General features: G+C 41.7%; 1 protein-coding gene across 1 annotated transcript in view; it reads left to right on the top strand.

Moving 5' to 3' along the window:
- The window catches only part of NOX3 (NADPH oxidase 3), a 61,565-nt gene that overhangs the window by 20,457 nt on the left and 13,413 nt on the right, over positions 1 to 27,695 (top strand). Inside the window, exons 8-11 of the mRNA XM_030929425.1 lie at positions 4,115 to 4,207; positions 6,062 to 6,315; positions 12,284 to 12,446; positions 24,024 to 24,170. Coding sequence (XP_030785285.1) covers positions 4,115 to 4,207; positions 6,062 to 6,315; positions 12,284 to 12,446; positions 24,024 to 24,170 — 657 coding nt within the window. The remainder of the gene's footprint in view (positions 1 to 4,114; positions 4,208 to 6,061; positions 6,316 to 12,283; positions 12,447 to 24,023; positions 24,171 to 27,695) is intronic.

Below are 27,695 nucleotides of genomic sequence, written 5' to 3'. Positions count from 1 at the left end.
TCTGTCTTAAACTCAACTCTCAGTAGCCACTATCCAACCTGCATATTAATAAGGAACATGAATACCTCTCTAAAATTTTCAGCTACAGCGTCTCCATAAAAAAATCAATACTCCCCCACACCTCATGAATACAGACCAGGACCTGCTCCCAGCAGCGTTTGCTGGCATTAATTATCATTAAGAGGGGGCCTTACTCGTCTCTCTCTAACTCTCCCCTGCTCCACTTCCTTGCACACCCAAACTCAGGGTGTCACTCTCTCCCATTGTTTGTAATGGATCCTGAGTCAAAGCGTGTGTGGGCTATGCAATTACCGCTTGGCTGAACCGTACGATACTCTCTCTGATGTCTTATAGACACTGAATCCGAAAGGCATCCCAAGGACAAGGAAGGGTTCCTGTGCTTCACTGCACCACACCTACTCGGTCTCTGCAAAGCTCCATTTCTCCTTCCTTGCCTCTCTTAACTCAGGGCATTTTCACGGTGCTCTGATCAATAGAATATGTATCATTTCTCCTTCAGTGGTGCACTGTTCCCAATGTTAGGACAGAGAATGCTTTGTACCTCACCTCGCATAAACGGAACCGATTAAAGAAACCAACTATACCCGGCAGTCCCCCCTCCCCTGCTTGTCTCAGTCTCCCTTTCCAGCCCAAATGCATTGATGCATACAGGACTCCAGATTCCTGGTTTGCTTCTGATGCAATCCAGTCTCAAAAGATGCCTGGTCGTCCTAGGCCAAAGAAGCACTTTATGTCATTTAACTACAGCATCAACTAATCGTAACCATAAGGTTGACACTTTGTAATTACTAGGGAAGGCTGTGAGTGGTAAAGGAGAAAGCCCTGACCGAGGTAGAGTCAATTCAGCGAACTTTCACTGAGTGCCTAAGTGCACTGCTTGGCAATGCAGTAGACAGGATTCACAGACGTGGGACCTGCCCCAGGAGATCTGATTGTCTAGAAAAAGAGGCTATTCATAAACACACACATAAAATAAAATCAAAGCCAGCATGTTCTTATTTTCTGGTAGGAATGAAAAACCAGGAGTGAAAGTGAAGGAAACAAGTTTCATTATTGCTGCTTTTGAATCAACATTGTTTTATTTCTATCATAAAATACTCACTGTAGCGTGACTTTTTGAGTATTTTTTGGAGAAGAAGAAAATAAATCCAAGAAGCCATGGAGTATTTTAGCATTAAGGAAATTTAGATACTAAATAGTTCTTCCCCATTATTTAATGGCTGAGGAAATTGAGGTCCAAGCAGTTTCAGTGTCTTACCTATGGTCACAAAAGGCATTCCCAGTAAAGCCACATCAAAGACCCAGAGCCCTTAACTCTGTGGCCATGAACTTTCTCCTCCACACCCCACAGCATTCACTGTAAATCTCCAGCTTCCTTAACCCCCATTTTGTCAGCACTCTGCTGCTAGCTACAAGTACATAGCCCCAACGTTCTATTTATCTCTGTGAATAAAGCCATAGTGTTTAACAGCTTGGAGGGAACTTAAATAATAATTTTCTCCAGCTAGTTCCCATTTTACAAAACAGGATATTGTGAACATAATAAATCCCAAGATGTGCCTAGTGGCACAGAATGAGGGGTGGTGGCCCCAAGGACAGAATCAGGTCTTCAGACACCCAGCCCAGCATCTACCTTGGCACACATCCCTCTTGTTCTGAATCAAGGCCTCCTTGTCTTGATTCACTCTTGTCTGTCCCAGGTATCACTGCAAGGACAGTTCCCTAATATTCATCCCTGGCCATCTCTCCCTCAGGCCCTGACTTCCAGGGGCTCCAGGCACAACACAGGTAACTACACTGGCTACCTCCTCTTGGAGCAAGGGATATACTCAGGTTGAGATGGAGTCAGGGATTAATAGCTTACATTCTCCTACCTGAACCATGGAAAGAAAAATAATCCATTACATTTTATTACCGTGGAAAATATCAGAGACCATGTCTGATTTGACATCACCAAAATGAAGTGTGTGATGCCCCCAAACTCTCTAAAATGGGTGGGGAAGATTATTTGTAAAAATATATGAAGACTGTGAGTGTCTTTGCAAATATCTCTTTTAGCCCACATAGAAAGAACTGCCAATTCTCACTCTCATTTCTGTAAACAGCCAAAGCAATTCTCAAAAAGCTTTCTGGTTCATTCAAGCATAAGAGACCTAAGGATTCCTTTGCTTGGCCCAACCCCGTGCTTCCTAGGGACGCTTCCTAATTTCCCCTTACTCTGATCATCTTCACCTCGTCATCCACAGCATAGGGAGACAAAAGGTTTATTCTCTTTGCTGTTCCGAACACATTGCTGGGCCTCACTGAGGCAGAAAAAGTAAGTGGGTCAAATTGCCTTGTGTTGCCCCCATCGATCTAGCTTTTATGAGGCCAAGAGCCCCCCAGGAAAAAAAAAAAAAAAAAAAAAGCAAAGATGGTTGATATAGTTGAGAAGAGGGACCACGCAAAGAGACCCAGAAATCAACAAAAAGAAATAGACAAAATGAGAAAGTGGTGACTCAAAGGAAGTACAACTAATGCTAAAACACTTGTGACCCACCAACAGAAGAGACGGAGCCAGACGACTGGTCAGGGAGCACTGAGTAACGGGTCAGTTGGTGAGGGGTGGTGAATGTCTGAGTTCCGAAGACCGAGCCATCCTTCCTGCCTCCCTAGATACTATTCAAGGGGTAAGGCGGTGGATTTAGAAAACCTAGGAGGAAGTGTAGGGACACATGAAAAGGCTTGAGTTCTAGCCCTGGCTCTCTCTGGTCCGCTTCGGACTCTCCAGGCAACTCAGAATATCAGGATTTTCCTTCTTTTAATTCTAAAAGAATTAGAGGGTATTGAATGTTCCCAATACAAAGAAATAATCAGTGTTTGAGATGATGAATAGAGTAATTTACCCTGACCTTATCATGATACATTATGTATATCAAAACATCACTATGTACCTCGTGAATATATACAATTATTGTTTGTCTATTTAAAACAATAAAAATTATAAAAAGAAAAAAAGAATTAGAGTAGATTTCCTAGATCGTTTAATATCCTAAAATTCAATGAGTTCATGAGTTTCTAATGTTTTGGAAAACAAGCCTCAGTATCAATTTCAGGGCTGGACAGAAAGGACCACGACAATATGGCAATGCACGTGGGAGGTAGCCTGGGGTCCTGGAAAGAACTCAGGCTGGGTAGTCAGGCATATCTGAGTTCACATCTCTACCAGACACCTTCTTCCCTTTATGACCTTGGACAATTTGGTTGATCTGACTGAGTCTTAATTCCGTCTTCTGTAAAATCAAGACAATACATATGCCTCATGGGATTGTTCAGTACAAATAGAACTCTTCAAAATTTGTAACTTCCCATCCCTTCCCTTTTACTGAGGAAGACACCTTATGTTGTTCAGAGCGCCTGATACAATAGCCTGCTGGTAAATTGATCATCAGTAATGCACATTATACTCACCAAAGGTTCACATAGCATCTGATTTAAAAAGGACATTTTCACCATCACAATTCTCTAGACAATTATTGAGTCTTTTGCTGTGATTAGATAAACTTAAATTTAAGGTATCAGGAAACTATATTTTACTCTATATAACTGTGTGTGTGTGTGTGTGTGTGTGTGTGTATTTCTGTGTTTATTCAGGCAGACCCTCTAGTTGTGATGCATTCTTGGCCCAAAAAGTACTATTTGAGATTTTAAAATGCAATTTCTTGTGTCCTGTGTTGGGCGAGTAATGTAGCTTTGACTTTGGCTTGAGTTTGGGAGTATTTATGACTCTATCGTATGTAACATAAACATCAATCTGCTTTTTTATTTCTTTGCAAATTCAATTATTTCCAATTACATAAAGGCATCATTGATCAAGTAAGCATAAAAACCAATATAGAAGAATTTAATCTCTTAAATAAGCTTGTAGACTTCAAGAAATAATTGAATGTTATAGTATATAATACAAGGAGACATCTTTGTTGTTGATAACTGGCCCAAAGTTAAAGGAAAAATGTTTAAACCCCGTCATGTTTTATATTGATTTGGTTCAAATTGAAAATATTTGGATTCTATTTTCATTCCTTTTTCTCTCTCTCTCTGCTACTCTCTGCAGGCTTGGAAATGGATTTTAGGCCCTGTGGTCTTGTATGCATGTGAAAGAATAATTAGATTCTGGCGATTTCAACAAGAAGTTGTCATTACCAAGGTATGCATGTAGCTTTATGTCTGAATAAAAGCCTGAGTGTAGATGAAAATTTTTTATTAGCCCAAGTTTTTAATTTGCCATTTTTATTGCAGAACTGTCTGTAATTTAGAGGCTCATCTTCTGTTCTAATAATTGCTTGTATCCTGAGCATCTTTTAGTGTGACTAATTTTGCTGAAGACAGGGATCAGGGCTCCAGACGGTACACAGAATTCTGATAAAGGTTTATTGTACAGCTCTGGAATGATCCGCTTTTTCTTTATTTTGGTTTCTCTCTAGGGTGAAATGCAAGGGGAGCGAGTGTGCTTTACATGGGTCATAGTGACTTGAAGGAGAATCACTTCCTTCACCAAGTAAAGACACAAATTTTGCAAACAAACAACATTTTCAAATCTATACACTCTCACTGGGGACTAACAAGCAGAGGAAGGGCAAACAGTCACCATAAGGTTCAGAGCAAGAGGGACCAATGTGGGGAAGAAAAATGGAGAGGAAGGATGAAGACAGAGTTCTACCCTCATGAGCAGCATGAAGGATGAAGACAGAGTTCTACCCTCGTGAGCGGCGTGCTCCTGGTAGCATTTTTCAGGCTTGCTCCCCATTCTCGCATCTCTACATCCTCACAATGTTTACCTCTTGCTGGAGGAAGCTGGGAAGGGATAGACCAAGACCAAAAAAATGCATGCCTAGGAGAGTGAAAAGGTGCCAAATACTCTCCCCTAGTTTTTGAAATGTCCAAGAAGAAACTCTCCGTTAGCCAAGCCTATCCCACTTTGCTAACATAATTTTAACAGAATCCTGTATCTCTATAGCCACCTTCATGAAAGCAGATGTATAGAAATTACTTCCTATTTCTGCTTTAAGCTGTTTCTATGTTGCTGTTTTTAAGTTAAGCACCAAAGGATGTCAGGCTGTATCAAAAGCCAGACTGTAAAACTTCTGGAAACCTACTCAAGCTGTTACTAGGGAGACCATTTAACCGCAGTGTCAGAACAGATACCAGTAGGGAGAGGGAAAACTTAGAACCAATGATTAAAATGCCGTGAAATTCTCTTTTGAATGGAAAAATACTGTCACAGTATCTAGATGCTAGATTTTGTTCCCTTATACCTCTTGTCACAAAAGAAGACGGGAGGGCCTGGAGAGATTTTTCAGGAAACAAGATAGAAATCTAAGAAGGGAAATTAGCTCTTTCCCTCTGATAAGCAGCAAGTCATAAAACTTTTATAAACACTACTAGAAACCTTGCACAATGCTTCCCTACATCTAAAACTCACAGTGGAGTCAGGACACGGGATAAGACTCAACTAAAAAGAAAAGAGTTTGAAGGTGGAGTCAACTAAAACAAGAAAAGAGTTTGAAGTGAGTTTGAAGATCCTTTTTCACTTAGCCTGAAGAAATAAGAGGGTTAATTCACAAGACATTGAGATAAGATGCAGATCATTGAAAAAGCTAAAAAAATGTTCCTAGATGTTAAAAACCCAGAGCTAATGTGGTGACTATTTTAATAACCCTAAGCATAATAATACGCAAGCTTCTACTCTCTTGGGTCTGGTTGACTGTGCTGTGGAAAGCCTGGCCATTTGACACATGGACTCACATGCTGGGCACCAACTGCACCTGGGTACAGCTATTTCAAACACTGCCCTCTGAAGCAGAGGAGCATGATTCTTGCTGGAGTTGCAAACACAGATGTGAAAGTGGTGGCAAATATCGTTGGGAGCTAATAGCAGATGGGATATATAAATTACACCTGAAACAAGCTCATCTAAAATTGTGAACACCTTTGAGGGAATGAAAGGTGTTTCTTTATTATTTTGAGGACAAAGGCAACCAACTCTCTTGCTCTCACGTAGGTGGTAAGCCACCCCTCTGGAGTCCTGGAACTTCACATGAAAAAGCGTGGCTTTAAAATGGCGCCAGGGCAGTACATCTTGGTGCAGTGCTCGGCCATATCCTCGCTGGAGTGGCACCCCTTCACCCTTACCTCTGCCCCCCAGGAAGACTTCTTCAGCGTGCACATCCGGGCAGCAGGAGACTGGACGGCAGCGCTACTGGAGGCCTTTGGGGCAGAGGGACAGGCCCTCCAGGAGCCCTGGAGACTGCCAAGGTTCGTGCCCCTTTCTCTCATGTATAAATCGCAACATTATAAAAAGTAAGGTATCTTAATGCATCAACATGTTACCAGATTCAGCAATACCTTTATTAGATGGTGAGTTTGAGCCCATGTTTTAAATTTGAGAATGTGTATAAAAAGCATAATTTTGTAGACTTCTAGGAGACACACATCTATTTCTGTAAAAACAGAAACAAAAACAAAAAAAAAAGAACAGAAAAAAAACTAGTGTTCAGCCAAGAGAAGGTGATCCAGGAAAGGGGTTTCTCTCCCAGGTCCTAAAGCATCACCTGGTGACTTCTATGTAGCCTGCAATGAGTGAGACAACTCTAGGCATTTTTTTCTATCACACTCTGAGTTTTTTTGATTATATTTGTAAAGTCGGGTCTTCATAACAAGGATGCTATGTTTTTGTGTCCTCTTCTTATAAAGACCCTAGTCATATCGGATATAAGGGCCCATACCACTCCTGCATGGCCTCATCTTAGCTTTATTCATTATGTCTGCAACCCTATTTCTAAATAAGGTCATGTTCTAAGTACTGAGGTTAGGACTTTAACATGTCAATGGGGTTGACCACACCATCACTCTATTCAGAAAAGCCTGGGCTCACGCCTGTTATCCCAGCACTTTGGGAGGCCAAGGCGGGCAGATCACTTGAGGTCAGGAGTTTGAGACCAGCCTGGCCAACCTGATGAAACCCCATCTCTACTAAAAATACAAAATTTAGCCGGGTGTGGTGTCATGTGCCTGTAATCCCAGCTGTTTGGGTGGCTGAGGCAGGAGAATTACTTGAACCTGGGAGGCAGAGGTTGCAGTGAGCCGAGATCATGCCACTGCACTCCAGCCTGGGCGATAGAGTGAGACCTTGTCTCAAAAAAAGAAGGAGGAGGAGGAGGAGAAAGAGGAGGAGGAAGAGGAGGAGGAAGAGGAGGAGGAGGAGGAGGAGGAGGAGGAGGAGGAGGAGGAAAGATAAAGAAAAGGCCTGGGCGCATGACAGAAGTGCCAATGTAAATGACCACTCCTTGGCTCTGTTCAGTAAACAATGGCTTCAGGTCAATTCCCACTCTTCACGCAGGGTTACCCAAAAGCTTACAAAGCACACATTTGGGGCTCTGGAATAACAGGGACACCAAAAAAATGATGAGAAAAACATTTTTGGAAGAATTTCATATTTGAAAAGAAGCATCAAGAGATTCCTACTTCTGCCATCCCTGGAGGGTATCAGGAACTACCAAGAAGCAGCCACTGCCGTGAGCACTTCGGTAGGGAGCTCGGCAGAGACACTTCAAACGGAAGTTCCTGAGGGCAGGACGTTGTCTTTCCTCCTTGGAATCTCCGGTGCCTACAACAGTGTCTGATGTGCAGTGCATACAGAGGAAAGATTTGACAAAAGAATAAATGAAGCCCTGGAGCCAATATGGATTCGTTATCTCATTTAATTTGACAAATATTTATTGGTGACAAACAAGGTACCGTAATAAATTTGAGACACAAAATTTAATCTGCTTATCGTCCTGCTTTCCCTCTTTTCATAGGCTACTGAGCCATGACTGCACCCCTGGGCTTGGTTGTATTTAGTGGGTAGGAAGAGTCACAGGCCTCCTTTCAAACCCTGGTCCTCAAGAATGGTATGATGCCAAGCCAAGTAGAAACATCATCTGCTCAAACCAGAGCCCCAGATCAGACGACAACACCTGACTATTTTCTGTTTTATAGTGGAAATGAAGCAATGTAATAAAATTTTAAGGTTCAGAGTGCAGTGCAAATGCTTAAAATCAGACATAAAAGTAGAAGCACTGCACAGCACCCCACCCTCACCAACTCCCCCAGCACACACACACACACACACACACACACACACACACACACACACACACACACATATGCAGGGCACAGTATCTAACTGCTTTCTCGGTCCCTGCTCTCCCCTTGGCAACGCCAAGGCAAAAGGCTTCATCCTTTTTGCTACCTGGCTTCTGCCTTGTGTGCATACACTTATCTCCTCTATCAACCACCCTTCCCCTTCACAAACCGGATAGCATTTCAGCCAGTCCCCCAAGAAGAACTCGGTACTGGTTACTCAGTAGCTGATATGCTTTCTGCCTATGGAGTGCATTGCCAGCTGCAAGGCCCAACAGGATCCCCAGGGCCTCCTTGGGCTCATCTGTTCCACCTCCTGCTCCCTCCTGGGCTTAGCTCTTCCAGCTTTCTTGTTGTTCACACACACTGAAAATGCAGTCCTCAGTGCCTTTGCCTTTGCTGTTCCCTCCACCTGGAATGCTGTTCCCCACATCTCTGCTGGGCAGCTTCCTCTCTTCCTTCAGGTCTCTGTTCAAATGTCTCCTTCTAGTGAGGCCTTTCCTTCCCACTCCCATGAAACAACCCCCAGCAGTCACTCAATCGCCATGATGCCACACGCTGACTTTATTTTTCTTTATAGTACATACCACCACCTGACATGCTAAATATTTGCTTGATTGTTTGTTTACTGTCTATCTCTCCACACTAGAATGGAAGTTCTATGAGAAAAGAGGCTTTGTTTGGTTCACTTTACCATTCCTAGGGCCTAGAACAGGCCCTGACCCGCAGTCACTCAGTAAGTAATTATGGGCTCGATAAAAATGAGTTGTCATAAACAGAGCTGCTTTCCTCCATTCACTAATTTGTTTCGCCCTCTGCCTCTGTATGTGTGTAGGCAAAGCCTTCCAAAAAACTAGAATTTCTTTAAATCTTCAACATACAAAGAATCAGGATGTTGTTGGACTTCCTTGGATGATTTTACAGTTCCCCACTGTTTCAATTTTGAATTAAATTTACCATATTGGGGAGAGCAATATATCTTTTTACTGCTTTGGATCCCAGACAAATTTAATCCAGCCCCTGGAATTCATGAGTGAGAAGCCCAGGAGGAGAAGCAAGCCCAGAAAAAGAACAAGGAAACCTCTTCCTCTAAGCCCAAGAAAAAGGGAGAGAATGTGAGCTCTTTCAAAAGACTAGACCTTCTGAAGGTAAACAGAGGATAGCATTTTCAGCAAGTTATCCTGTGCCCAGAGCTGGGGGCTGCAGTGTGAGAGGAGCTGGGTTCAAAGCCCAACTTTGTGTATGATCTTGGAGAACGTATGCAACACACTGCCTCAGTTTCCTCATCTGTATAATGAAGATGACAATAATGGTACTCATGGCTTTGTTTAGGATCAAATATAACAGTCCATAAAAACACTTAACATAATACTTCGCACACGGTAAGTGCTCAAAGAGTTAACTACTATTATTATTACCAAGATAAGAATGGTCACCTACCACAGAGATAGCAATGGAAGTGTTTATTAGAGGAGTAAATGCAGTCAGTTCAGAGAGATGAGATTGGAACTTATGGGGTAGGGTGGGGTGCTGCTGAACTATCCAACAAGGACCCACAGGACATGGATGCAGGCAAGACGAATCATTTTCTGAGCAGCATTGTTAGGAACGCTGTGTCTGACTCAAGGCAGGGATAGCTGCATAAACTTGATAAACAAAAATTTGTGCAAAGGAAGTTGATTCAGATTGTTAAAAATTTGGAGAAATGGAGAAATTTGGGCCCAAAAAAGAACAACTGGGGTGTCGTGATAGCTATGATCAACTATTTAAAGGCCTGAGATGCAAAAAAGGAAAAAGATCTGGAATGTGCTTCTCAGAAAGGCAAAAGATGAGAGTTGTCAGAAGACAGATTTCAGTAAGACACGAGAAAAAATTGTCTAATACTTAGAATTGCCCCTAAGTGGAACAAGGTGCCCTGCAGTTTAACATCGGAATATGATCATCTCTCAGGGATGTGGCAGGAGGATTACTGTATTAGCAGGGAACTTAGACTAAATACTTTCTCCTGTAGCTTTGAGTTTCAATTCTAAAGATGTAGAAATTTGTTTATTGTATATTTCTGTGGATTAATTACAAAATTCTTGATATCTTTTTAAATCAGTGTCAAATAAATCCCCAATATGACTGATTCTTTTTAAAAAATGAACAATAAGACATTTTAATCTATGTACAGGGTTTTTTTCTCTCTTTCTCTCAATTTCCTTTATCTAATTATTTATGGAATAATCTACAGTGGGCTAAGATACTAACCATTTCTGGTTAATGACCTTTTATTTTTATTCTTCCATTTCCATATATCAATATGTAATAAAGCCTTATTAATTAAGATTAACTTGAGGAGAGTTCATTTGAATTATTAGGAAGTCTGGCATATAGAACAGTTTAAAATAAACCCAACTGAACTTTCATGAACACATAGTAAAGCCCAAATGGGCCAACCTCCGGTGTCCTCAACAGACACCCCTTAGGGAATGGTTATGAATAACTCGGAAACCTTTTAATTAGCATATCTTTGTTCATATGTAAATGTGTGCTTTTGGAATAGTTGAGGTTATTTAATACATTCTGCTGACTGAAATATTTTAAACATTCCCTTTACAATTTATTCAACCAATTGTTATTGAACAACTTCATGTCAGAGAGTGCTGGCGTTACAGCAGTGAGCAAAGACAGCCCTGACTCCTACTTTCCTAGACCTCACAGCTCTAGACAGACATCAATCAGATCATGCACACACACCAATAAATTGTAAAATTACAGCTGTGATGAGGACTATAGAGGAGGGGAACATGTAGCTATAAATTATATAAGAGGGGATTTAATCTAATCTGAGGGGTTCAAGAAGGCTTCCACAGGAAAAGAATGATTTGGATAAGACCTACCAGAGGAATAACTATTAACTAACTAAGGAGAGAGGGAAGAAACTGGAGAAGATGCCAGGTGCAGAGGCTCATGCCTATAATCCCAGCACGTTGGGAGGCCGAGGTGGGTGGATCACGAGGTCAAGAGATCAAGACCATCCTGGCCAACATGGTCAAACCCCGTCTCTACTAAAAATACAAAAAAATTAGCTGGGCATGGTGGCACGTACCTGTAGTCCCAGCTACTTGGGAGGCTGAGGCAGGAGAATCACTTGAACCCAGGAGGCGAAGGTTGCAGTGAGCCGAGATCGCATCGCTGCACTCCAGCCTGGAGATAGAGCAAGACTGCATCTCAAAAAAAAAAAAAAGAAAAGAAACTGGGGAAGATTATTCCAAGGGAAAAGGGTATCGTATGCAAAGGCCCGGTGGCAGTAGGGAGTATTGTGTATTTAATATTTTAGAAATATTAATATCTCACCAGAGTGAAAACCAGTGATAAGAGATGGAGAAGAACTCAGGGGCCAGTCTACATAGGACCATGCTAAGGACCCTCTTATTTATTCAGTGAATATACTTTATCCGTATTAAGAAAAATTTGCTAAGCAGAGAAAAATACCAGTGATACCCAAGGCCTAATTACTACAGATTTTACGTCAGTATAATCTAAAATAATGGGTTTTAGAAGTTCCACATAACTGACAAATGACTTCAAAATTGTGTTTATTCCAAATGAATGGCTTCCATTAGACTAAAATTACATAAACCTACTAAGATGTGTGACCAAAAGTAAAAAGGGGAGAATGACACTAGGAAGAGGAAAGATAAGCCTGCTAAGCTATCTTGATGCTTCCAGATTTTTCCCTCTGATGGCAACTGGGGTGGAAAGGGAGATGGCTCTTCCAGCAGCCTCAATGATACTTGGAGCCAAAACAAGCTTCTAAGAACTGTAAGGAGAGCATGCCACATGGAAGAGGCCTGAGCTATAGCGAGAGATGTCAGGCTTTGTCCTTCTATGAACAGTGCCTGAGCCAGGACAACCTGGCTGTCTCCCAATAAGGCAGAGCTGGAAATCCTCATGCTAACCCCAGGCTCTCCAAACAGGGCATTTTCAAGCACAGAGTCAACCTCTGCATGCACTGGCAAACACGTCCTATAAAAAGCACCAGCTCCAGATGGTTTTGGGTTCACAAGCAAGGTGTTCTGAAGGTCAAATAGGCTGCGTTCCTCTGTGATTCCAGGCTGGCAGTGGACGGGCCCTTTGGAGCTGCCCTGACAGATGTATTTCACTACCCAGTGAGTGTGTGCATTGCCGCGGGGATCGGAGTCACTCCCTTCGCTGCTCTTCTGAAATCTATATGGTACAAATGCAGTGAGGCGCAGACCCCGCTGAAGCTGAGCAAGGTATGGAAAAATCATTAGTTCACCCTTCCATGGATTAAAAGGTTCAATGTCCTTATATCTATCATCTGCCAATTCTTGGGGAGGATTTTAATTAACTATGAGGGATAAACTCAAGGATCCTTAACTATACTTATGTTCTTAAAAATCTCCACTCAGTATTACATTTATGAGTAGGGTTATGTCTAATCTTGTTAAAGATGACAAGACATAAATTTTATTGCTTCATTGCCATTACAGGACATGTAATTGCTCATCTCAATAAAATATGGACAGGCTGCAAATGGCTATGTGACTGGGTGGCAGTTCGCAATATTAACAGGCAACCTCTCCTTAGTCTCTTTAGCTTCAGACTGTGGTTGCAAGTGCACAATTCAATGTCTTCCTCTCATGGACCCAGTCCTAACAAGAAGCCACAATTGGGATTTATTGGCCGCCTTGCTGTGGGGTGGCCATCCCGCTCTGAATCTCCCTTTTGTCATTTCTTGTATGTTTTACAACTAGATGCCTCTAGAATTTCTTTCTCTCCTTTGTCATATCTAGATACTCCATCTGACCTGCTGCTGGACCCACTTAGGACCAGCAGCAGGCACTAGAGGAATGGTAGGCAAGGAGCCCTAATAACCCAAAGCCGTGTGAATGCAGGAGGAGTGAGGATAGCAGGCGAGCTTGGTGCTGGGCCCAGTCCTGCGTATCTTCTGTGCTTAACCCTTTGTACACAGTGTCCTCAGCTATCAAAGGGAGATGCTTGACTTAACCACCAGGTCTCAATGTGTAAAACATGGGACATCTGTCACCTGACATGATCTACTAAAGAGAATTCTGTAGTCAAAGGAACTTAAGCAATGCTCCTGCAACATCGCACACTGGAAGACATCATCTACTAGCCATTAAATATGTTCTGTGGGGTTGGGGTGTGGTGACTCACACCTGTAATCCCAGCACTTTGGGAGACTGAAGTGAGAGGATCACTTGAGGCCAGGAGTTTGAGACTAGATCAGCCTGGGCTGCATAGTGAGACATCATCTCTACAAAAAAATTAAATATTAGGGAGTTCAAGGCAGTGAGCCATGATCACACCACTGCACTCCAGCCTGGGCAACAGAGCGAGACTCTGTCTCTAAAAAACAGTTCCGCAGAAAAGAGCCTCATTCAGCTTTGTTTCATCTATCTTTCCCAAGGTTATTTAGCCACAGAACCTTTCCTCACCTAACCTCTGTCAAGAAATCGTATTCTGTGAAGCATCCCAGGCAATGCAGGCCAGAAGATCTCTAAATTCGGGTCTCTGCCAACTAAGAAACAGGAGTTAGCTATTTCCTGAGTTTTCAAGTGACAGGTTCTTGACATACATTTTTTCATCTGAATTTTTTAATCTCCCCAACAACCTTATAAAGTAAATAACACAAGGCCTGTTTTCCAGATAAGGAAACTGAAGCTTGGAGAGATTAAATTGATTTTCCTGAAAAGACATGGGTAATCAAAGGCAGAATCGGGATTCAAACTCAGGTTCATCTGGCTCTTTCCATGACAAAACCAACACATGGTAGATGTGACCCCAGCTCCTCCTGCAGCCCTAGTGCAATATTGTAGGAAGACCATGGGATTCTTGCTCATAGAATCGGCACCTGAATTTTGCTGTTATCAAAGAACATGCCTGATTCCACCCTGACTGAAGTACTGCCTGCAGTTCACCTCTCTGAGCTGGGTTTCCTGATCCACATAATGGAGAAATAAGAATCCATATCCAACAGAGAGTTTTAATGCTAAATAAGAGAAATAATATGGAAGTATCACTATAGAAATGTGTGTACAGAAATATAAATGATTATCTAAATGCTGATTATATCTACCAAAGATATAAATAGGTTACCAGTACTACTACTACTAATGGCCTAGATTTATCAAGCACTGACTACCTAACAGGAAGGAAACTGGGCATTTTACATGCACTACCTCATGCCATCTTTCCATCGTACCTATCATTTTCATTCCCATTTTACAGATGAGAAAACTGAAGCTAGATCACAAAGCTAATAGAAATGATAGAGTCATCTTACTGAATGCTCATAATAGCTCATTCAGATAGGTAATATTCTCAATACTGACGACGACCCTGGCACACAGAGAGCTAAATAATACTAGAACTAGAGTCTGAATCTAGACCGTTCTGGCACCAAAGCTCATCTTCTTTCCTCTACACCATAATATATTTAACAAAGCAAGCAAAACAGTGACTGGGAGATTTGGACCTCACAGCAATGCTTTGTTTTGGTTCATGATGATTTCTCAGCCACCCTAAGTTCTTCCTTCCCTCTTGCTGCCTACCAAGTAAAACCCGCTTAGAGCGGTGGCTCACTGCTTCATGGTTTCCATGACGCTAAAAGTCACTTTGCGCTTCACAGGAAGATGGTGGTGGATAGCGTGTCTCACTTTCATTCACTCACTAATCCAGCTAATATTTCAAGTCCTGCTCAGAGGCATGCAAAGTCTCACTCTCATCGTACCCGACTCACAATCACCTCCTGCTTCTCTTAACCTCCACCATTCCTTTGCTGCCCTCCTGTTACGTCACATATCTTTCCTGCATTAAGATTCACAAAATAATCTTATTTTCTCTAACAGACTGTGAGTTCCTTGAGCATAGCTTCTCTAAATATCTTTATACTTTTATATATATATGTATATATACACACACACATATATTATGTGATAACTATATATATAGTTAAAATAGTGAATAAATCAATGAGTGAATGTCTCCATGTCCAAAAAGAATAAACAATGGCTTCTGTATACAATTTTCTTTAAAATTCAAAGGTTTTAAGATTTTATTTATGTAACCAAAAAGATTGTTCAATGATTTTTACTAAATTCCAATTATTTTACTAGGAACATAGAGGAAAAATCTTATAAGAACCCCCCAAAATCTTCAAATTCATACAGGAGCCTACAAAATCTTAATACCACCTCCTTTCTCAGCATTCCATTGTCATTCCTGGGCTCTGCTTGTGGGGTTTCTCAAGGCTTTCAGCACTGCAGTCACCACAAAACCATAAAATAGGGACATTGATTTCTATTCCAAGAAACAGAAACCGTAGAGTCAAAAATATAAAAGCAATGTTTTCATTGCTTATAAAAATGTGAGGGACTATTTGGACACGACTCAGCTGAAAATAAGGGCAGAAATAATGTCATGTGGGAGAAGGGAAGCTAAAGTGTGGGATCATAAACTAACTTAAAGGCCCTAATCTCCTAGCTTTGCATAGGACCATGAAAGTCAGTTTCTGTACTTCGAGTGGGGACGATTGGTCCAAAGTCACCCAGCTGGTTTACCACTGAGTCAGGACCTGAGTGCGTGTTTCTGATTTTTGCTTCAAAGTTCTTTCATGGAAGAAGTGAGGTTTTCATGCTATTGAAAGTTTAGGCTGAAAATTACACTTCAGATCCAATTCCTTCACGTCTGCAGGCATGAGAACAGGCTTAGGAAGTTTCTCTCTTTTAAAGCAACTTTGTGTTGATTTGAGTACAGCTACCGTTAGGCTTATGTAACTAATATTTGTCAGGGCTACCCACCTGCTTTTGAGATATAAAGACTACCCCTTCCACTAACCTGTCAGCATCTATATAATTTTTGAAGTGCAGCGCAGAGCAAAGCAGTATGTATTTATCTAACAGTGTCGTCACAATTTTAAGTCTGGACTATGGTTTTCAGATTGTCCTCTTTTGTAATAAGGAAGGAAACAAAAACTCACATAGGCATTGAGAGCTGGAATTTTAAGCTTAAATGGTTAACTGCAATTAGGTGTGATTTTTTTTCCTCCCTGTGTAAAAACACTGGTTGGCATAAGGTATAGATTTTTACACACAAAACTCAAGTTGCAAGTCTACAGTAAAAGATGGGCACCAAAGTTTTCTCAATTGTCACCATTGCAAACTAGAACTTCTTTACCCTTCTCCTCTGCTGCATTATTCTAGAAAACTTCTAAGTAAAACGCAGGAGCATAACCAGTAAGACGCCTGCCACTTCCTTAGTGGGAAGCGTCGTAAGTAGTACTTTCCATTTGAAGCTGATGTCTTAAAATCTCCATGTTTCTAAGTACCTTTTATTTTGAAAGATCTGGGAGAGGGCGGGGAGTGGAAGGGTAGGGGGAAGAATGGGCAGGAGGGGATTTCCCAAGAAGGCAAAATAACAAGAAGTATAATGATGGCTTGCTGTGATGAAAATGGAAAAAAAGTTGTAATACATGAAAGAAATATTTTCAACAGAGAAGTAAGAGCCAAACTTCACTGAGTTGAAGGCAGCTACGAATGCTGTGCCCTTGTGGGATGAGGGAAGGCTGAGGGTGGTTGAGAATTCTCTGTGATGCAATATGGAGGAAGTTGAATGCTGGGGGCGAAAAATGCCCTCTAGCGATAAAGTCCTCCACCTCCTGCCTAACGGGTATGATTAATTCTACATCACACTCAATTTGTGAAAAGAGTTCTTGAAAAAAAATTAGGATGGTTTGCTTGTGCAAACTGTCAAAATGATGAATGAAATAGGTGTGTATGAATGGGGAGGGAGGGAGAGGATTGCTGACATAAATAGATTGGCTTACACATTTTAGTTCTCCCTGATATCACAGCTGTGCAGTCAGAACTGAGAGAACTGCCAACTGCAAGATGTGGTGCGTTTTCTTAACTGCATATGTAATCTTCAGACTACAATACAATAGATTATACAAAAACTGAGATAATCTCATTTCTTCATAAATTGTCTTCCTTCATCAGCTCCATAATATATAACCATGATAATGGGTATTTACAGTGTGTCCCATGCAAAATGGCCTTTGGGTTCTTAACCTAATATAATAAACAGATAAATCAAATAAAAAGACAGCACGGGCCAGTGGGAACAAGGGAAAGAGGCCAAAAAAGACAAAAAATCCATACTCTACTAAAATATATTAATAAAACAGAGGAGGGCCTGCTCTCTTTTCTAGTGAATGAAAAATGCATTTAATTTGATCTGTTTACTTTGCGAAATTATTTACTTTCCCTTTCCCTCACACTGGAGCTCTGGCTACTCCTGGAATTGATCATCTCCACTCACCACCAAGATTGCTGCCATCAGTTGGCCTCTTTAAGAGGGGCCATGCGCACCTCTCATAAAGAAACGTGTGCATCTTGCCTTTCCTTGGAGGGCCTCAAAAGGCCTCAGTACCCCATCAGCCCTCACTGTTGCTCTGTACAGAAGTGACCAGTATTAATTTTTTTTTTTTTTTTTTTTTTTTTTTTTTGAGACAGACGCTCTGTTGCCCAGGCTGGAGTGCAGTGGCCGGATCTCAGCTCACTGCAAGCTCCGCCTCCGGGGTTTACGCCATTCTCCTGCCTCAGCCTCCCGAGTAGCTGGGACTACAGGCGCCCGCCACCTCGCCCGGCTAGTTTTTTGTATTTTTTAGTAGAGACGGGGTTTCACCGTGTTAGCCAGGATGGTCTCGATCTCCTGACCTCGTGATCCGCCCGTCTCGGCCTCCCAAAGTGCTGGGATTATTAATATTTTTAATGTCTTAGTCTATTAACCACAGATTCCATGACTACGGTCTTCTTGTAAAAGAGTCCAATGAAATACACAAACGTTTTAAAATCTCCCTTCACCTCCCTCCCCAAACTAAACACCTCCCCAACTTTGCTCCCTGAGAAACTCACCATTAAACAGTTGAATATGTCTCATTCCATTCCTTTTCCATGCATTTATATGCATATACCCATACACATTTATGCATAAATAGGGGTGTGTGTGTGTGTAGAAGGAAGAGGAAGTGCAATTTGTTTTGTTTTTCATTAAAGCATAACTTGGGGCACCTTCAGTGTCAATACCTGATGATCTATTTCATTTCGTTTGGTGTCTTTAGAGTATCCCATAGTATGGAATATATATCCATAGTATGGTAGGCCACAATGTATGGAATCATTCTGCTATTAAAGAATGTTTCAGGCCAGGTGTGGTGGCTCACACCTGTAATCCCAGCACTTTGGGAGACCAAGGCAGGCGAATCACCTGAGGCCAGAAGTTCAAGACCAGCCTGACCAACAAGGCAATACCCCATCTCTACTAAAAATACAAAAATTAGCCAGGCGTGGTGGCAGGTGCCTGTAATCCCAGCTACTCAGGAGGTTGAAGCATGAGAATTGCTTGAACCTGAGAGGCGGAGGTTGCAGTGAACTGAGATCATGCCACTGCACTCCAGTCCCAGGGGATAGAGCGAGACTGTCTCCAAAAGAAAAGAAAAGAATGTTTCAGTTGTTCAATAAGGATTATTAACTATAATTAGACCAAACCGAGGCCCAAAAGAAATCAGTCCTCAGCCACAGGGCAAAGTAGCAATATAGTCATGAAATAGTTAACATCGAGGATAATGACATTCAGAAAATGTCTTAAGGATGAAAAATGATTCACAAAGCCTGGTCTTGGCCTTATAATGGTTCACCAGAAAAACAATTTTATAATTGCATCACTTTAAACTAGAAGTTTTACACATTAGGCAGGCTTATCATTAAGAAAAAAATATTTCTTCTTTTATTTCTTCTTATTTGTTCTTGTATTAATCCAGGATTCCCTTAACAAAAACAAAATAAAAACCGGGACAATAAGAGTGATCATTTATTGAGTAGGTAATATATTTTCTAAACACCAGTTTTTATCTTTTCACGGAGAGAAATTCTCCTTTTGGAAAACGGTCCTGATTCTCCCTCTACGCAGAGTTTCTGTCATCCTGCTGGTTTCAAGCTTCTGTCTGTTCTGTCCTTTCATTTGCCGTGTGGGATACAGAGGCATGCTGCCCAGTAGGAGGCAGGTGGCACTGCAAGCCACTGCCCTTCTCCTTGAGGAGGCGATGGTCAAGGTGGGCCCCTGGCTCCCTGTAAAATGCCTCTAGGCTGGTTTAGTACACACCGAACCTGGTGAGGGGCTTCCCCTTCATGGAGCACGTCTTCATGATGAATGCTGAGATTCTGGTTCTGTCACTGGTGCCAGAGGTCAAGTTTGGCTTCCCTTCTCAGTGACCAGGAGTGATCAGTGGGAACACGTGCCAAGCAAGGCGCATGTCCCTCTTTGCTCTGTAATATGTTGTCTCCATTCTTCATTCTCTAAGCTCCTCCAAATGACAAACAAGGATAGCAACAATAGCAGCAAACATCTTCTGAGCACTTACTGTGTCTGCCAGACGTTGCGTTAAATGCTTCAGTAAAACATATCCTTTCATCCTCACAATAACCTCATGAGCTATTGTTCTGTGTTTATTGCCATTTTACATATGCAGTAATATAGGTTCGAGTTAAGAACCTTGTGCCCAGTTGCACAAGTTATTTGTAACTTCTCCCTGCATGGTGAAGCCGGCAGCAGTCTTCAACAGCGGATGGATCTCATAGGCTCACAACGTTGAGTTGTTGTACCATGCTACACTGTATCCTAAATCTGTATTCTTGTGTTCACTTTCCTTGCTTAGAGGAGTTCTGGGCCATAAATAAATACATAAGTAAATAACTTTTTTTCTGTTTCATCCTCTGGAAATTGACTTTGGATATAAAGACATACAGATTGTGTTTGTGAAAGGGCCCTCTGCCTGTGTTCATGGATATCTATTCAAGATATAGCACAAGCTTTGGAGATGCAATCGCCTAAAAGCATCCAACTTTGATTGGAGAGTCTGAGCTCTCGTAGTAACACAGACTGGTAGCGCTTCTCAATTCATTTTCTAAAACTGTTTATCAAAATTTAGCACAGTTGCATTTCCTACTGGCCCCAGACCTCTTTGACCTGGTCCCTATGTGATGCTGAAGAATTCTTAAAGAGAAGCCTAGGCTTGGGAAAACATGAAAATGAGAAGGGACACACAGAGAGCCCAGCCTAGTGACCGTCACTCAGACCCAAGCCCTTTGCAAATGGACTTGGCTGAGTTTGGGCTGATCGCCAGTGCTTGGAAACAATGTGACAGCTAAGGTCTGTGACAGGCCACATGCACACAGAACCCCTCAACCCCATGACACAGTCCCAGAGGGGTCTCCCAAAACATCTAGACATCCACTATATCTACAAGAATGTGGCTGGGCATGATGGTTCATGCTCGTAATCCCAGCATTTTGGGAGGCTGAGGTGGGTGGATCACTTGAGGTCAGGAGTTCGAGACCAGCATGGCCAACATGGTGAAATCCCATCTCTACTAAAAAATACAAACTTAGTCATGCATTGTGGCACATGTCTGTAATCCCAGCTACTTGGGAGACTGAGGCAGGAGAATCACTTCAACCCGGGAGGTGGAGGTTGCAGTGAGCCAAGATCCCGCCATTACATTCCAGTCTGGGCAACAGAGAGAGACTCCCTCTCCAAAAAAAAAAAAAAAAAAAAAAAAAAAAAAAAAAAAAAGTGTGGGATGAGTCCTGTAAAAAAAGATAATAATTTCATTACTATGAAAGTTCAGAACTTTTGTTATTTTACTGAGAATGACTTTCTGTTTAATAAAATCTTTTAAAGTATACTCAAGTATTTTTGGTCTCTGAGATCAGCTATGGAATTCTGAAAAGGCATGCTTTCTACAGGTAGCTGATTTCAGGGTGGTTTTATTTTTGGAGACTAAGGTGGAGTGAGCATTGAAAAGCACAGATCACAGAGTTGTAGCCTATTGTTTGGAATACTTGGTCTGTCATTGACCAGGTCCTTTCTCATGGGCGAAATGCAGAGGTGGAACTCTTATGTCCCTTCCCAGTGAGAGTCCCCCACCATTAGAAAGATGAAAGAAAGTCAAAGTAAATACCTTTTGCTTCTGTTCAAAGTCCCTTTCTTTCTTTTTCTGCCTGAAACACTTCTACTGAGTCTATCCATTTTTCCTCCATAGCCTCTTACACCAAAGCGGCCCAGTGTCACTTACGAGTCAATTACGGAGGGAAAAACACACAAAGCCATTACAAGGAAGCAAAAAGTATAAAAGGCTTAATAAACCCTAAGAACGCTGACACACAGCTAGGCCACGAGAAAGTAAGGAAGGATTTCTATTTGAAAGGATAAAGTTTCACGTACGGAGGAAGCTAAGATGCGCATAGTTTTCAAGAAAGGATGACTGGGACTAGATTTGAAATTGGAGGATTTTTTTATAAAGCAAATGTTCTGGTTTATTATCCATCTATGAATCTGTTTTAAGCATGTTCCTTAAAAAGTGAGAAAGAGAGAAAATAAATCAATGATATTTGCTCTATGCCCAGTGCCATACTCTGAGATGAAACAGACTACCGAGGCCAGGGAGGAGAGGGTCGTGCGTAGGTGAGCACCTTGTTAATTCATCACCAACCTCGAATATAAAATCCGCCCCTAACTGGCCTCCTTTCCTCCTCCCTCACCCTCCAATCCCTGGTTCTGTTCTCAATACAGCAGCCAGAGAGATCCTGCCACCTGCGGTGAACCATGGAACTCCCCTGCTCGCCAACTCCCTGTGCTTTCCTGCCTCAGAGTGAAAGTCAACGATGGCCCCAAAGCCCTACAACGCTATGGCTCCCCCAGCCCACCCCTCACCCATCTCCTTGCTCTCCCTGCCCTCTCTGGCCTCTAGCCACACGGGCCTCCAGGCTCTTCCTGGAAAGGTCTCACTCAGGACAACTTTCCCACCATCTGCAGAGCTCTTCCCCTAAGCATTTGACTCCCTCGCCTCTTCCAGGTCTTTTCTCCAATGTCCCCTTCTCATGAAGAGGGGACATGAATCTCCACGAATTGAGGGTTCATGTCCATCCATTACTGATTAAACAAATATGTACTGAATGCCTCTTATGTCTCCAAACTGTTCTATGCCTTAGAACTATAAAAGTGAACACAAGAGGCCAAAAACAAGAAAGGGCTCAATGACCCCTCATTTGACCATTCAACTTAATATTGCAACACTTCCTAGTCCACCTGGGGTTTCTGCATGCACTTCTCACCATCTGACATAGCCTATATTCTACTTACCTATCATCTTCCTTCTCCTGCTAAGATGCAAACTCTAAGTGGACATCAATTTTTTTTTTTTTTTTTTTTTTTTTTTTTTTTTTTTTTTTTTTTTTTTTTTTTTTTTTTTTTGGCCCTGTCTTGTTCACTTGTATAGTTCCAGAGCACAGAAAAGTCTGGACAGGTAGGAAGCATTCAACACATATTTGTTGAATCAGTGAACGAATGGATGAACCTGAGCCCCTTGCTCATGGGGATTCAGAGGGCGTCACCAAAGGGAATCCCCGCTTAGCTCTGCCTGGAGAGGCTGTGAACAATCATCCCCAGGAAGAAAGCAGTGTCAGGAAAAGAAGGGCAACCCTCTCTCTTCCTGAGAAAAGAAGGTCTTTGTGCTTAGAGACTGAGGGATTATTTGTCCCGAAATTAATATCTTAAGTCCCCTTGTGAACAGGAGCTGTCCAACAAATATGTAGGCCTAATTCTTGAAAGAAGAGGCCTTATTCTCAGCATCTTTTACTCTTACAAATAATTAATATTATAAAGTCCTGCCTAAACATGAAGCAAATAGAAAAGATGTTTAGCTTTGAAATAAACTCTTTGATTTTTGTCTCATGAATTTGATATATTAATTAAATCTCATTTATATCTCTGATTATATGATTGTGAGCTTACAAGCTGGCTGGCAGAGAGGGAGAGAAGAGAACACTGAGCACCATATGAGGTATTTCCAGGTGGGGATTTACCAGGCAGCAGCTGGAATCAAGACCAGCCCTCATGGATATTGTTAAGCCATAGAGATATCTCTTTGGGGAGAAGGCACAAGAGAGAGAGGTGTGGGCAGCAAGGGGTGGGAGTGTGAGAAAAATTGGGAGAATTAATAGATTTCTCTCCTGTGGTTTCTTCTAGATGCAATTATTTGAAACTCGAAGCACAAAAACTAAGCTTTTATTTTAGCAAACCTGAACTACTTCTTGTCACATGTCGTTTGCTTAACACCGAGAGTTAAAAAAATAATTCTTCCTAGACATAATTTCATTATAGCAGTTGACACACAGGCACAGCCACCACCCACCAGCTTTCTTGGACACTGATATGTTTCACTGAGAGGAAATTTCTGGCCTGTGTGACTTGATTCTGAAATTACCATAATCTTCACTCTCCAGAGGCCGTAGCTAGTGAAGTGGATTAGTGCCCAAGCCTTTGGGGTCTCTGGAGAACAAAGTTCAAATCCAGAGCTTAGGTCATAAGTAAAGATGAAGGGGTTGGTCTAACGGTTTATCCCCCTTTGGGAGCAGTGAAAGGCACAGCTAGTTATGATTATTAATCTTGTTCAGAAGCAGCACAGCCAGAAATGTGGTGAGTTGATCCTCATCCAGAGAAACTGGCACGGCCCACAGGCTCCTGACTCTCTGAATTCACTCTGGGCTTTTTCAAACACAATGTGAATTTTTTCAAAAGAAATCACAGTGTGACTGTTCACTGACAGGAAAAAAAAAAAAAAGAAAGCATGTTATTTTGCAGAAGTGCCCATTTGGGCTCAAATAATTTGAGGGAGATAAAGCAGTCTGTGATTATCAGCACATATGAAAAGAGGGATATATCCGTTCACTTGCCTTCTCTCTTGACAGGTGTATTTCTACTGGATTTGCCGGGATGCAAGAGCTTTTGAGTGGTTTGCTGATCTCTTACTCTCACTGGAAACACGGATGAGTGAGCAGGGGAAAACTCACTTTTTGAGTTATCATATATTTCTTACTGGCTGGGATGAAAATCAGGTACTGATAAGACTCTGAGAATAAGCAATATTGCTTAACTCATCTAATAGCAATGAGGAACAATTTCAATAATGAGCTATGTAGCACTCTGATAGGATGACATAATTATTTTTAAGTTCTTAAAAAGGAAAGGAGAGTGAAATAAAATCAGATTAGCAAGAGTGATTCAAGTTGTAACAATCAAAGAACCAAAAAAAGAAGCTACAGTTAATTTGCTGAGGAATAGAAAGGGTCAGACAATGGAAGACAATCCAGAGGTTGGAAATCCCAAATAAATTTGCATTTGTCCCTTTAAAAGTGACATCAAATGAATAGTACTGATTGGCTGCATCATCTTGTTGAGTTCCTGACTGGTTCTAATTCTGTGCCTTGAGCTGTTCAGAGTTAAGCAAAAAAGATTCCTAGGTGTTTACATTCAACATTTTGTATTGTAAAGTATGTGAGCGTCTGTAGAAAATAATTATTATGAATACATAATTTGTCCAGAGTTTGTTCTCTTAAGGTGTTCCTAGAAATTGTGTGCATACATGTTTATTTACCTAAGATCAAGATGATCTTTTGTTTTGGCAGGTGTTCTGCAGTATATTGTATTAATGAAACATTAAGATTGAATTTACCAAAAATAATGTATACCAAAATATTGACTATGATAGTATTTCAATGTTGATACTCTTGAATGATAACTATTACATTGTAATTCATTTTAACTCCTCAAATATGGGAATTAACAATGAAGTGATTACTAGGTTACACAATATATATTCTAATCAGCAGCTATTATTGATATGTACTTTTAAGGAAAGTGTATTTGAGCCTGGGAGATTGGCATTAATCACTGCATTTACAAGTGAATGCTCTGTGTATGTACATCACACACACACACACACACACACACACACACACACACACACACACACACACTGGCCCTAAGGAACATCACTGTAATTTGACTCTGTACATCTGCAAATGAATAAGACTCTGCTAGAAATTCAGTAGCTTAATGAATTTTTATGGTCTTATTTGCAGTCCTTCTTAAATATTTAATCCTTTGGGATAATTTAAAATGTAGGTTTCTTGGGAACTAGGCTTGAAACATCTTAATGAATTATATAGTGTTAATTATGTTTTCCAAACAAACACTTTCCTTATTCAAGTGGGATTTTTGACTGATGAACGGTTTGGTGAAGTAGAGACAGCTTCTGTCTTCTGCTTTCACGTACTGCGCCTGCTCTTCTACTTCTAAGGTGCACTGATCCCAGTGTGCACCTAGGTATTCCCTGCCAACTGGGAGCCATGGGACTGAGGTTCTCATAACCGAGAACTGAAGTTGATTTGGCGACAACACAATCCTGCCCCCTCCCATCTCTACTACTTCCAAGAATATGCTATAAAATACACATTTTTTTTCTAAACACGAGTAAATTAAAATAGATGTCTTACATTTTTGCCATGACATGTTGAAAATTATTTCGACTCCCAAATTTCAGGCAGAAAAATCACTAATTTCAACATTTAAAGGAAAAATAATTGGTGCATTCTGTCGGGAAAGAATGAAGAGGCTGTTTTAGAAATACCCAATTGTTAAACTGAATTCAACAACCTCAAAGTGGCAAAATGACAAGAACAGAAGGGACAGATGGAAGAGGTATTATGAAGGGCAAATCAACAGAGTTTGGAGATTAATTGAACACTGGGCTGAGAAATATGGGACAAATATCATTCCAAATGTTTGAACATCAGTGATTGGCGGTACCACAAGCGTAAGTAGGGAAGGCCCTTTTTGTGTGTGAAATGGTGCCCAAACTTCTCAGCAGGGACTTTAAGGCCCTTCCCAGCCTGACTCCGACTCACTAGTTGTGTCCCACTCCCATCAGTTTTCTCTGGCACCAGAGCCACCAAAGGATGCGTGTTCACCCATCACACTGTGCATGCTCACACACCCATGGCTTTGCTGGTTCTCTTCCCGCACCTGACATATCACTTAACACCCTCGCCACTGTTCCCCACCTCTTTTTGCACAGAGTCCTATAGTCCAACTCTTTTCCAGCAGTAGCCCTGCCATCTGGGGTCAGACTTGCCTGCTCACAACTTTCTACAACCTGGATTTCTTTTTATCTTTATATTTTCGATTCAGAGGGTGTGTGTGCCCATTTGTGAGATGGGTATAACACATACTGGTGGGGTTTGGGCTTTTAGTGTACCCATTACCCAAATAGTGGACATCGTACCCAGTAGATTCTTTGTCAAAACTCACTCCCTTCTCACCATCCCCCCTTTTTGGAGCCCCCAGTGCCTGTTATCCTCATCTTTATGTCCATGTGTGCCCATTGATTAGCTGCTGCTAATAACTGAGAACACCGAGTATTTGGTTTTTTTGTTTCTGAGTTAGTTCACTTAGAATAATGGCCTCCAGCTCCATCCATGTTGCTGCAAAGAACATGATTTCATTCTTTTTATGGCTGCATAGTATTCCATAGTACGTATATAACACATTTTCTTTGTCCAGGCAACTGTTGATGGACACTTAGGTTAGTTCCATGATTTTGCTATTGTGAATACTGCTGTGATGAACATATGAATTCAGGTTTCTTTTATATATAATTGGCCTGGATTTCTGAGATCAACCTGCCATTGTCTCCTGACCTGTTGGGACACTTCCATTATTTTCAGCTGAACCTCCCTAGATACAACTACTTTTTTAGACTGGAGAGAAAGTCAGCCAGGAAAGTCAGGCTTGCAGTGGGGACCTGGGGCATGAGTTGCACCCAGCAGGGTTGTTACCCAAACTGGTCAGGGTCAGGATGAGTCAGAGGGTGAAGACGAATAGAGCACCACATAGGGGTCTAAGGGATGAGCACTGGTGACACAGATCCTAGGAGGTGAGAAGCAAGGTAGCTACCAGAACACAGAAGGTGCTAAAATAAATGACAGCAACTTAAAACATGATCATGACCAGGTGTGGTGGCTCACACCTGTAAACCCAGCACTTTGGGACGCCAAGGCGGGTGGATCACGAGGTCAGGAGATTGAGACGATTTTGGCTAACACAGTGAAACCCCGTCTCCACTAAAAATAAAAAATAAAAAATAAGAAAATTAGCCAGGTGTGGTGGCATGCACCTGTAGTCCCAGATGCTTGGGAGGCTGAGGCAGGAGAATTGCTTGAACTCAGGAGGCGGAGGTTGCAGTGAGCCGAGATCGCGCCACTGCACTGCAGACTGGGTGACAAAGCAAGACTGTCTCAAAAAAAAAACCAAAAACATACAAACAAACAAAAACAAACAAACAAAAAAATGATCACAAGAGATTACGCTGTGGGCTCTCACTTATTGACCACTAGCTACATGATGCCTGGATGGAGTCACTTAATTCCAAGGCAAATGATTAGGCACAGAGCTCTAGCCAAGCCGCCTGCTAGGCTCTGGCCACCATGTTCTGCCTGCCGGGCTCCACGGCCTCCCGGCACTTGAAACCGGACCATATACATCACACTGTTTCAACGCACTAGGCAGGTCTGATTGTAAGA

The sequence above is a fragment of the Rhinopithecus roxellana genome, chromosome 4 (assembly GCF_007565055.1).
Source record: "Rhinopithecus roxellana isolate Shanxi Qingling chromosome 4, ASM756505v1, whole genome shotgun sequence".
NCBI lineage: Eukaryota > Metazoa > Chordata > Mammalia > Primates > Cercopithecidae > Rhinopithecus > Rhinopithecus roxellana.
This window is presented reverse-complemented; position numbering and strand designations above follow the sequence as displayed.